This window comes from Callithrix jacchus, chromosome 14 (genome assembly GCF_049354715.1).
Source record: "Callithrix jacchus isolate 240 chromosome 14, calJac240_pri, whole genome shotgun sequence".
In the NCBI taxonomy this organism is placed as follows: Eukaryota; Metazoa; Chordata; class Mammalia; order Primates; family Cebidae; genus Callithrix; species Callithrix jacchus.
Window position 1 is genome coordinate 70,081,884 of NC_133515.1, and position 13,111 is coordinate 70,094,994.

The following is a 13,111-nucleotide window of genomic DNA, read 5'->3' on the forward strand; positions in this document are numbered from 1 at the left end:
TGAGAGTGTCTGTCTGTCTCATAGTATTCCAGTGAGCATTAAGTGAGCTAATACTTGTAAAGTGCTTAAAACAGTACGTAACACACAATGAGTACTCAATAAATGTTAGCCATTATTTTTTAAATAAGCATCCATAGTATCAAGAAAAGCAATTTCAATGGGAGTGTCTTAATGCAAAAAAGTATCTTACCAGCTTGATATTTTCTGGGTCTTAAACACACCAGCCTTCTGATTCCTTGCGATGATGTCTTGCACATCTACAGAACACAGTTAAGAAAGCGTCTGCAGTGATTGTGAAGTGACCAAAAAAAAAAAAAAGGTGCACAAACAGTCATTTTTTTTTTTATTTTTTTGACAGGGTCTCGCTCTGTTGCCCAGGCTGGAGTGCAATGGCCTGATCTTTGCTCACTGCAACCTCTACCTGCCGGGTTCAAGTGATCCTCCCACCTCAGCCTCCCTAGTAGTTGGGACTACAGGCATGTGCCACCATGCCCAGCTAATTTTTGTATTTTTAGTAGAGACGGGGCTTCACCACACTGGCCAGGTTGGTCTCGAACTCCTAACCTCCTAATCCACCCATCTCATCTTCCCAAAATGCTGGGATAACAGGCTGAGCCACTGTGCCTGGCTGATCCTTTGATGAGCACAGTGAAAGGAGAAGAGCTGCATGTAGGGTGTGAAGGAGGATGCTAACTTACCACAGGAAAGCTCTTTTACTTCCCTACGCTGCATTTTATCACCTGTGAGATGTATCATCATGGCAAGACCCATAGTTATGAGTGCTGGTGGAAAATAACTGTCCCATAGGTGCCATGTCCTACTTGCTTAAAAGGGCAAGGATTCCAAAGGCAAGCCTCTCTGTCAGCAGGAAGGGCAATGTCAGCCTTCTGAGACTTTCCAGTGTGAAGGTATTTCCAATCTCCTAAATGCTACTAGGGATGGGTGGGGAGGAGCAGCAGGACCAGACTTGAGGGGAAGTGAGAAGAAAAAGATGGAGAAAATCCTGGAGAATCTTTGAGAGAAAATTAATTACTGAAGAAAGTCAGTTCAGTGAAAGGTCCCCTGAAGAACTGTCTTTACAGACTTAAGCTTTGGCCTTTGGCATGGAAGTACTTGTACAAAAGAACCACATTTATGGAAGACAGGTTTTCAGGAGATGATTCATTACATCACACAGTGCCATATTTACAAGGGCCCGTCGGAAAAAATTGTCAGGTTTCAGCACAAGGAAAGAGTGAACTGCAGATCAAGGGATGTTGCTTCTACCTCCCGGCACTGTAAGTCTTAGAGTTGATCCTCTTTTTTTGTCTGCTCCAGCCCCTGTGCAACTCAGAGCCAAATGTGTGGCCTGACTGTAACAATCATAAGACCCCCTCTTGCACATATTTTTTCTACTGACCTCTATTCCTGCCTTCATCATCTTTTCCCGGCTTTCCAATTTCCAACTGCCCTCACTTTCCCATTTATTTTATATGGTATATTCTGTGCCACCGTAAGAAGCCTCAAAATCCCTCTTTTGGAATAAGGCAGGTTTAAATAAACAAGAAATAAAATAATTCCAGTGAAGGTTGCAAGCTGAATTAAATTGGGCCCATGGGGAGGACACCAAGCAGACAAGTGATGTTCTCCTATTGCTCAGAAAAACAGATTTCCTGACTGCTCAAAGCAAGCATTGGCCAAGATCTCCCTGCAAAAACAAAGCCACAGGACTTTTAAACCCAAATCTCTGCTTGAACCACCAGGTACACCCATTTCTTCTCTGAGTGAATAAGCAGGTACTGTGATAGCTTTCTTCCCCCAGGTGTGGGTAGGAAAAATCAATTAGGTCTCCTAATGAAGGGCTTTGTTGAGGTTTACAAAAGTGCTATAATGCAGACTTTTTTTTTCCTGGGTGAACTTTCCTGTATGCAAATTAAATACCGTTAAATTACATTCATTAAAAAAATAAAAGAGACTAATTTGCCTACTTGTTTTGATTAACTAAAATGACACATCGGCCTACAGTTCTGTCTATTTCAGGAAGAAAGTATTTCAGGAAAGTCTTCTAAATGAAATGTCTTGGAGAAAAGGACAGCTGACATCTTTATTCTGAGAAGAACAAAATTAGTAAAGAGTCAACTGACAACTGTTTTTGATTAAGTTCCCCCACACTCTGGCCACACCCTACTCAGAGTTTCCATGGCATCCAACCGCATACCATCATGTGCCCGGTACACCTGTAGAGCTGTGTGAGTACATGACTAATCTATCAAGCAAAACATATTATTTTGTTAGTGGAGGTAATACTTTTTATAAAATAGTCACAGGGAATTTAAATTATATAACTCAGAAAACCTATTAATAATTTTTAGTAAACATCTTAACACTATATACTTTTATACAATTTATAAACCTGTGACTCCAGGTGGTAAGATTGAAGCAAACATATGTATTTATATTCTAAAAGCAATGTTTTCAAATAAAAAAAAATCCACAGCAGTATTTAGGCTGCTTTATTTTTAGAACTGGACAGGAAGTATATTTTGTGGTTTAAGAGATTTTTTTAAATATTAAAATGAGCATGAGAAGAAAAAATGTCAATAGTATTTTAAAATATTGCCTTAAGAGATAAATTCAGATATCCTGCTCCCCACCTACCCTTTACCTTAGGTCAGAGTTTGATGGTTCTTCTGGATGGCACTGTGTCCTATAATAGATTTTATCATTCTTCTGTGTCACCTCAGGGTAATAAAGGAAATCCAATCACATTGAGTCAATACGTCCAGGATAGTGTTCAACACAACGGACCAAATCGTGTTCTCTGAACCGCACCCACCTTCTGGAGGACTTCAGTGGGAGGGGCTGGCTGCAAAGAAAGCCTTAATGTGATTTTTGATTAAATGAATACAGAGTAATCGCCTCCAATCCCCTTGTCTAGGCAACTGGACTTCCAGAGCTACAGGATAGATGTTTGTGGCTAAAAGGAAACCAGAATTCTATCTCTAGGTTTTCTTCTCAAGTAAAGCACTGTTCAGGGGTAGGGCTCCATTTAAATTTTGTTTCAGTTGATTTTTATTCTTAAGAAATATTTTTATAATAGTAATAATTTGAAACAAATTATACAATGTTACATGTATATATCGTATTGTGAAAAATATCAGCCTCCTCCTGCAATAAGCAATTATTATATTTATCAATAGTTACATATACATTTTGAGAAAAAAATATTTTTAAAATAGTAACACTGTGATTCACAAAGCACCACTTTCTTGGTTTATGTTATCTTTATTTTCGTTGGAGCACCAAAAATGAGGGTAGGAAACTATGAGATTATAATATAAATCCTATTCATTTTGATCTCTCAATGTTGTTTTAATGATTGATGTGGCAATATTTGCTAATTTAAGACTGCAAAATATTCTTATATGTGCTTTTTACTCAAATGAATTGAGAAGCAGACACAGAGGTACTATAAACTCTCTGTTAGCAAAGCCAATTGTTAACATTTATGGATAAGAGGCCTTTATTTCCAGAGCGTGGTAAGGAAATGCAAGATGATGTTCCCCAAATCATTTTAGTTTTTGGTGACACAGAATGGTTTAAGTGGAAAAAACAAAAGCTTTGAAGTTAAATGAACTTGGCTTCTAGTGCTGGTTCTGATGGTGGCTGTGTGTCCTTGGGTTAATTAACCTCCCTAAGCTCCATCTCTAAAATAGAAATAATGATACCTATTTGTTAGGCTTAATGGAATATCACATATGATGGGCCTGGCACACAGTAGGTGCCCAATTCATGTCAACTCATTATCTTAGTGAATAATTCACACAAAATATTTGGTAGTAACTAACATGAAGTTTGGGAGTTACACTTCATTTTCTTTCTCTGCTGCTTAGAACTGGCCGCAGTGGCTCATGCCTGTAATCCCAACACTTAGGGAGGTGGAGGCAGAAGGATAGCTTGAGCCCAGGAATTTAAGACTTGCCTGGACAACATAGCCAGATCCCATTCTCCACAAAAAGAAAAAAAAAAACCAAGTTATTATTAATTATGTGAACATTTACATTGTAGAATTTAAATAACTGGAAGTTATCAAAGGACTTCTGGCCTTCGTGTGTATAAAGTGTTCCAGCCAAGGCAAAATCTGTGTCCCCTTAGACCTTTCTTGTTCACTACTGTATCTTTAGCACCTGTAATGACATGCCATAAATATTGGCTGAATTAATTTTAACTCCAAAAAATATATATTTGTTGAGCTGCTACCCAGTGTGAGGCACACAGAGTTTATGACTCATCAGTAGAAGGAAGTACAGCTGGCATTAGAGGAAGGAACCTGGACACAGGAAGATGGCCTGGGATTTCCACATTGTCAGCCATCTATGATGCAGGCTGCACAGTCCACATGAAGCTTTGCTCATTAGTTATTCAATTCAGGGATTCTATTAAATAAAAATAATATTAAACTGGGGTGTCTCCTTTAAAAAGCACAGGAGATTAACCCATTTTCGGAGAATCCTAAGTTCAAGACCATGATCCACACCATGCATACTATGGGGATAAGATACTTGAGTCAGGGGCACAGAGAAATGGGTCACCAAACATTGGAGTTTTCTGCATAGAACTCCTAGATATTTACTAAGACAGGGTGCTTATGCTGGGCACATTAGTGATCGAAACCAGAGAGGGTTGCTCACCTTCAGGAGTTCTACATTTATTCATTATAATTTAGAAGAGGCCTGGCATCAATAATAACTCAGTATACCGTGCCTCTCCCCTATTCTTAGGTCACTGTTATCACAAGCTACAAACCTGATGGAGTAATTATTATATGTGGGCAATTGAAGATTTCTTTCTTTACACTAGAAGGGCATTGGAAAAAAAAAGGAACACATTTCACACTGTTTGAGAATAAATCTGAGAACTGGACAAACCAAATAATCCCATTTCTAATTCATCCTTTGTTCTCTTGGGTATAGATAAAATGGCATCTGTAGGGAAGAGGTGGTCTCAGGTATGGGGGCTTTGGTTAGTAGATCCAGCAATGCAGTTTAAGGACCGAGGAGACCTTAGGGGAAAATGACCCAGGAGTCTAAGAAAATATTTGTGACTTAAAAAAATTCATTTTTACCTCAAGTCTTAATATCTTTCCACACATCTCTGTTTAATAAATCAGATCAACATCTAGCTTTTCAGAGTCAAGATGGAAAGCTCAAGAAGACATAGGCAATCCATTTGATACATTTTAAGGAGATAAGAAATAACCTCCAAACTGGTTGACATGCCTCTGTGATATAAAGATTCAGAACCAATCCATTCATTGCCTCACATACTAAAACAAATAGAAATAATATAAAATTAAAAGGAAACATCAGAAGATGCTGTTTTTTTTTAAAAAAGGTAAAAATCAGAATCTTAGAGGCTTAAGAGACTAAGAAGACTCCATTGGATTCATTAAATGCAGAAGCCAAGAACAACAAAAATAATTCAAAAAATGATGAGAATAATAATACAGGCCAATACTCAGATGTGATATGCCATTGCCAGGTCGATTTTCAATTACATTTCACTGATGTATTCATTTGTTTCTTAATGTGCTCATCTTGCCCATTAAGAATAATTAGCAGCTTTACTAAGAGATTTTCTGGCTTCTGGCAATGTTTCTCCCCCTTTTTTGTTGACATCCACTTTTACTTTTTAGAAAGTAATTTTTGAATAATATCCCACAACTGCTATATAATTTAGACTTCCTAAAATTTTAAAGGAAAGATGTAAACAGTAATTTTTAAATAAGTTTGTTTCAATCTATATGCATCAATAGCATGTGATTCAGTGAATTAGTTATTCTTACAGAAAGTGGGCACATAAATAGAAAAAAAATCATTCATATTAACCTCAGTCAGTAAAACAGATGACAACGAATGCCAATTTTAAGCTCTGTTGGCAAATCAAGAATAACATTAGTATTAAAAGCAGGAAAAACACATTGCCAATTTTAAGGCTTTATGCATGCTTTTTCTCTTAATTAAAAAAAATTAGATCTAGTTACAACAGAAAAAGGCACACAAACATAGAACAACTGCATGGTAAAAACTGAACTCCATCAGGGAAGTCCTAAGAGATGAAATAAAACACACTACCAGGTTTGGTCTGCATCCTGAAAAGACCTACTTTATCTACATTGTAAAGTTCTTCCCCTCCTGCCCTTTGGCACCCCGCTATATTAAACCCATTGTAAAACCCGGCACAATAAAGCACTCTCAGGGCTGAGCTTCTGAGGACCAAATGTTAAAAATCCATTTTCTTGGGAGGGGGCTGTACCAATCATTTCTTTGAAAGGCCGGCGGAATGAATACGGAATCTGAGATTTCCTCTCTGATTTCAAAAGCTGGCAGGGCATCTTTGTTGTTTAAAGCAAAGGTGTGTTAATTAATGACATTAGCATTGCTTCCCTTCTTTGGAAGCTCTGTAGTTTAGCTCAATAATAATTTTAGTACAATTAGATTTACATACTGACTACAGATGTTGCCCATAGTTTGATAAGAGTTCTAATTGGTTTCTGATGCTATTAAATAAGACACCTGCTGACTTGAAGAAAACCTTAGGCTACTGGGCCCAAGCTGAAAGTTTCTGTGGCTAAAATAATCTTCTGTTGTCCAATAATCCTGTTCCCCACACCCTCTAAAAATCCGCTGGGGCTGAGCTGGCATACCTGAGCTTCCTCTTGCTCTGTATTCCCTGACATAAAGAGGAGGAGCACAGTGAAATGATACATGGATACAGGCACGAAATAACTCAGAATAAAGCAGAGTGAATGAAACAACATCCGCTCATCTTCAGGAATATTTTGAAAAACTTGAGACAGTCTCAAGAACGTGATTAAAATCCTGCATTTTAAAAAAGGAAGCACCTTTTGTGATCTCTTTCCCTTGTGTGAAAGGCCAAGATTGTGATTGGCTGTTTTTCCTTCCTGAATTTCTTTTTTAAGTCTGTCAGGCAATTAGCTGGGTGGGGCTCTGTGGAGCACACAAGTGTTACTGAACAATATTAGCTACCGTGCTTCTCATACCTCCTTCCTCCTGTTGAGCAACTTGATGAAGCTGCTGCATATTTTCAAAGAATCATATGGCAGAAGTCGGGAAGAAAATCAGAAATAGATTGTATGTAAGATGCCACAGAAATCAAAACTGCTTTGGCAGTTTAGGAGCTTAAAATTCAAATAAGTAGATTGTCTCCTTCATAATGTAAATGTAAGGCACACCAAAAAAAAAAAAAGAATCCAAAGCAAACATACCTTCTACTTTTCCTCTCAGTTTCTAACAGCTGCTAACTGCCCCTGAACAAATCAGCTCAATTGCTAAAGTAGCCACAAATTATGCTTGCTTTCTTAAAGTACAGTTCAATTTTCATGAACTCTATGTACATATTAGTAAAGCATAATCTAATATAATGGAGTTTGAACTGTAATAGCATAGCAGAAAAACAGAGATAGCTTGTATAATCCTAAATAAAAGGAAATAATGAAGAACTGACAGCTGTTTCCAGTGGGAAATATAGGTAACTCCTCAGCAATTAGAGCAGGCACAATATTCCATGGCACATACAATATCAAGTGCATCAATGTAATAACAAATATGAAGCTGAAGTTAATATTTGCAAGCAATATCTGATACAGTAAATGCCAAATAATTTATTTTACACTGGTAAATTCCAATGGGAATAAAAGAACAAGAATGCTTGAAAATTATTGTGAAACAAATTTTCTTATTTCCTCGGGAGGTCCACAAAACATAGGCTCCTTTAATGACGAAAGAAAAAAACCCACAGAGATGTATGCAAGGAATTCATATATTTCTACTTTTTCTTAATTACTTATCATGTATGTGGGGGGGAAACTCTCTTTTAATACCCCATGCTGTCTTTCTTTATATCAATTGTTACTCAGCCGGGAAAAAGGAATGAGCACAACAAACCCGTTTTCTATCTGAATAAGGATACTTCTGATGGCCTTTTCATTCCCATCAGTTAACAGAACTTCTTTGACATCTGCAGAAATAGCAACCTGAAAAAAAAAAGGGAGCACAGCAAACAATGAGCAAATATGCTTGTCTGTGTGGAAGTGGAGACAGGAGTGACAAGCCTTCAGTATCATGCTTCCTCACCTATTTCTCTGTAACAATCTTCAATCTTTTTTCATTTTATGTCTGCATTATTTTAATCATTCAATCAAATCAGTCAATACTTTTATCATTCCATTTGCGGGAGCCTCTATCTTGCTATCATTCTGTTCGGTAATTGCATTGTGACAGCGGATGATGGTATTCTGAGAGGCTTTCATTTGTGGGCTTCTGTTTATCTAGTAGAGCCATCATACAAGGCTGTCACTCTGCCTTTCAGCTTGCTTCTGTCTGACTGCCTGATGCCCTTCATATAACTTTGCATTGCAGGCAGATGGCTTTGTGAGGGTAATTTTTTTGTGAGCTTTGACATGCTCGCACATTGGGCTGTAACCTCGACACATTGTATAAGAGCGACAGGTTTGTCAAATGCCAATCAGTGTAACAATATGCTTTTATTTGTAGAGACATAAAAACTTGTCTAATGCACTGTGCTGCTACATAATATCTCCTGAATACATGACTCAGAACCCAGAGAATGGGGAACGACGTTCCTGAATGGCCAATCTAATTCAAAAGAATCTAATTACTGAGCGCTCTGGATCATGTTTGTTGGTGTAATAATGCAGGCAAAACATTAGCAGCTATATCATGGTGCTCCAACTGTGATTCGCCGGGCTATTCCTGTATCTTAGCAAATGGGACTATAATCTGAAAAAAAAAAAAAATGTTTTCGCTATGGCAAAGAAAGACTGTGCGAGGCCTGGAATGTCACAACAAGCAATATTGACTGCACTGAGGTAAAATGTTTCTGCTCATCGAGGCAACCATAAAATCAATATGATCCGAAAGTAAGTCAATCTAGAAGGTCTCTCAAGACCTGGCAGCTTGACCGCAGCTGATGCTGTTGGCGGTTCTCTGACCCAGCAGTTGGAGGCCCTGGAACATTTTTCCTTTTGTTCCTCCCTCTGAATGGGATTGGAATGGAGAAAAGACCTACCATGAGCCCAGCCAAGCATGTCATGCCACCCCCTAGCTCACACACAGCAAGGGCCCTGAAAGAGAGAAAAGAAATGGTAGAACCCATACAAATTAGATGAAAATGGTCAGAGAGAGATATATGTTACAAGAACAAATTGCCATCTGCAGTAAGAACGGCGCTACCAGGAAGTTGTAGAGACATGACTAGGCTACCTCATGTCGTTTTGCGTTTTAAAAATAATTATGAAATAGAAAAGTCACAAAGCAGGCAAATCAGTGGGGGTTCCCTCATTAGTGTTCACTGCAACATTACCACCGCTGAGCTGAAAAATCTGAGAAGGTTCCCTTTTTTTCCCTTGTCAATGGCACTGTCTTTTAGAACTAAACTAGCTAGAGTAGCGAAAGATAATTGTTAGGAAAGGATAACACTGTTAATCCACATTCATTCCTTCAAAAACAGTTAGACAAGTAAATGAAGAATATATATGAGTGTGTATATACCTATATTATAGTCACATACACACAACACACACAAAATAAATAGATGCAATCCTGAATTTAAAAAAAAAATCTAAAACAAACTGAAACATTTTGGAAAGCTGAATAGCCCCCATAAAGAACAATTACACAAAGAGCATTTAGCAATTAACACTTAAATCACAATTGACCCCAACACAACACAGTGAACAAACAATGCAGGGACATAATATGGGTAAGCCAGCAAACCCAGGCTAGAGTGATGACTGGGCTCTGACTTCACTGCTCAAAAGTAAAGCGGCTCAGCGTTAAAGCTGACAGTCTAGGGTGGCACTCTGCACTTACCTTTCCCTTTGTGCCTAAATATCAGCCCTCAACGTGTGACATTCTCGCCCTGGCCCACTGCTCGCTGATTGGAGCTCCAGTCAAGCTTAAGCACAGCGAGATGAGCAAATGCCAGCCTTCCAGGGCAGCTCTGCAGCCCACAAAATTGCCTTGTTCTTATTTATATGCTTAGACTCTTAGGATTGTTTCCTCTTCCCAGTTTGGGAAGTTTATTACCTCAAGAGGAGAAAAAAAAAAAAGCAAAATTAAAAGGGAGGGAGAAGTGGGAAGAGGGAGAAAGGGAGGACAAGAAGCCAGGGAAGGACATTAATATTGCAAAACACAATGAATGAGTGTTTGGTTGTTCAAAGCAATTATAGACTGGTTGATAAATATGGACCCATAGAGCTTAAAAAAATACATATTATTGACCCAATCTTGTAAGTGCATACTGTTAAAACACACACTATATCACTAGTGGTTTATCTGGAATCAGAATGGGCTATTCAGGAAGTATATATTGAATGACTTTTATAAAATAAGAATTAAAATGAAAAACCTATATTTTCTGGGTCTACCAAACATCTTTAGAATTTTCAAATAAAGTTTATTATTTTCTTTTTCCTAAATTTCATCCATGGGTTTGATCCGTAATGCATACTTACAGTTGAAAACACTTATTTCTATAGCATGAATCTATAATGGTAATTTATAGAATTTATCGTTCACAAACACATATTGTTAGATATATAAAAATACCTTTAAAACCAGGGGTGGGATGGCATCTTTAAATAATGGCTTGAGGTATTTATTTATCAGACATTCTTTAGTGACTTCCTTTGCAGAAGTTTAAAGAATGTCTTTATTGGTTTTTTTTTTTTTTTTTGACCTCCACAATCAGTAAGGATTGATTGGAGCTTCACTTTTGTTTCCCCCAAATCAAAGTGAAATAAAATGCCTTGAGTGGAAATCAAAAGCCTTTGACATACAGCAAAAATCTTGCTGTGCAATATTAGTACCCAAGGCAATTCAGATTTCATTTCAGAAGCAACATGTGTTCACTGTGAACTTTTTCCCCCTTTTTTCTGTTTTCCTTTTCTTCCTTTCTGTTTTCTTTTGTTCTTTTTCTTTCTTATTTTTTTCTAACAATTTAATTTGAAGAATATAATCATGGCAATTTTTAATATTTGATTCAATGTCTATGATGGGCTAAAGAATATCTTAAATGCAGCTCTGTACCTGAATATATTATTGTGCTTGAGGCAGTAGTAAGCCAAAACCTCTTCGGATGGCCAGATGCCTAGAAAACACAAGAGGATAAACCTTTTCATTATAGAAGTTATTCTTTTAAGAAATGTCTTTAAAAAATAATGTTCAGTACAAGCTATTTCAACTTGAATCAAACTTAACATAGTTATTACTTATATCATACCATAAGTGTCTTTTATTGTTGTTATTTTTATAATGGTGAGATTTATAACCCTTTTCCCCAGGATAATAGAAAAATATCCTAAATATACTTTACTAAATTTGGATCATAAGACAGCCAAAATAGTAACAACTAAAATCACAAGAGTTAAATTTTGATGGTACTTCAAGTAGATCTTAATCTTGTGCACATAAAATTAATATCAGTTGAAGACTTATATATATATATGCAGCCCATATTAGGCAAAAATAAATGGGACAGTCACACACAAGGGCAAATAAAACCACTGATGTCACTATACTTTTTTTGTTTGATTCCATGCTAATATTTTTAAATATACACAATTATTTTTCTTTCTTTCTTTCTTTCCTTCCTTCTTTCTCTTTCTCTCTCTTTTCTTCCTTTCTCTTTCTTCTTTCTTTCTTTCCTTCTTTCTTTCTTTCTTGACAGAGTCTTGCTCTGTCACCTAGGCTGGAGTACAGTGGCACAATCTCAGCTCCCTGCAACCTCTGCTTCCTAGGTAGGTTAAAGCAATTCTCCTGCCTCAGCCCCCTGAATAGCTGGGATTACAGGTGTGTACCACCATGCAAAGCTAATTTTTTGTATTTTTAGTAAAGATAGGGTTTCATCATGTTGGTGAGACTGGTCTTGAACTCCTGACCTTGTGATCCGCCCGCCTCAGCCTCCCAAAGTGCTGGGATTACAGGCATCAGCCACCATGCCCGGCCACAATTATTTCTTTCTTCAGATAAATAAAATCAAACTGGAGTATAAGATTAAGAAATTTTAATTTCACCAATTTTGGTACACCTTTAAATTTAACAATAATTCTACTTGCTAAATTGCATGGATGGACATTTTCTAAAATTATCATCCGTCAATCACCGATTTCAAATACTTAGTCTTCATGAATGGATATGAATTGCTTAAAGAGAAGACAAACATGCTTGGAATTTGTAGTTTCTAGTTGTTATCACAGGATGGTAGGCTTATAAGTGTTCTTAATTTTTTTCTTTATGCTTTTTTGTATTTTCCAACATTTTTACAATAAGCATATATTTCCCTTATAATTAGTATAAACTATGACCTTATAAAAATTATATTTTCCCCCAAATAATCGCACCTAAAGATCAGGCAGAATACCAGGCATCCTGTACTTCCTGAGGCTGAGAGCACCATGCAGTCCTGGGAAAGGGTAGCAAATATTCTCTGACTCAGCACCAAGCACTCTGCTGATGGACCTTAATGCAGGGTTGAAACATCTAAAAAAGGCTTAATATTTTTCCCCTAGATGAACCTCCAACTTTGAGGAGTAAGAAATCCAAACATTTCAGAGAAGAGGCTGTCAAAGAAATGTTAAGTAAAATCCTAAGAGATTCAGAGGGTAAATATATAAACAGCAAAGAGATGACTTTATAGAGCATTTGCTGCAGGAAAGCCCAGTCAGGGGTACACATTACCTCAGTCTCCCTGGCCTTTCTGGTAGAAACGACACCTTGGGGGAAAAACAAGGAAAACCAGCAGGAAGTGTTTGGAGTGATAGTTAAGAGCAAGGTCAGAGAGGCAGTGGAGTGTGGCAGTTAAGATCACAGATATTTTGGAGCCAGACTTACTGGGCTCCAGTGCCAGCTCTGCCGTTCCCTTGTGGAGTGACCTTGGACAGGTTACTTAACCTCTCAATCTCTCACACTCCTCATTTGTAAAATATCATCATTGCAGTATCATCAACCTCGCAGGATTGGCCTGAGAGTTAAATGAGTAAAATACATGCACTATGTTTAGAATGGCTCCTAACACATAATAAGCTCAA

The 13,111-nt window shown here is 37.5% G+C and overlaps 1 protein-coding gene across 2 annotated transcripts in view; it reads right to left on the reverse strand.

The window, feature by feature from the left end:
- The window catches only part of CAMKMT (calmodulin-lysine N-methyltransferase), a 569,210-nt gene that overhangs the window by 215,852 nt on the left and 340,247 nt on the right, over positions 1–13,111 (reverse strand). For both annotated transcript variants that reach the window (XR_013526635.1, XM_002757801.6), the window contains exons 4-7: positions 11,112–11,172; positions 9,091–9,145; positions 7,972–8,035; positions 191–257 (exon numbers count right to left, since the gene is read on the reverse strand). Coding sequence is in view for 1 of the 2 variants with exons in the window: in XM_002757801.6 (XP_002757847.1) it covers positions 191–257; positions 7,972–8,035; positions 9,091–9,145; positions 11,112–11,172 (247 nt within the window). In the remaining variant the exon portion in view is untranslated. The remainder of the gene's footprint in view (positions 1–190; positions 258–7,971; positions 8,036–9,090; positions 9,146–11,111; positions 11,173–13,111) is intronic.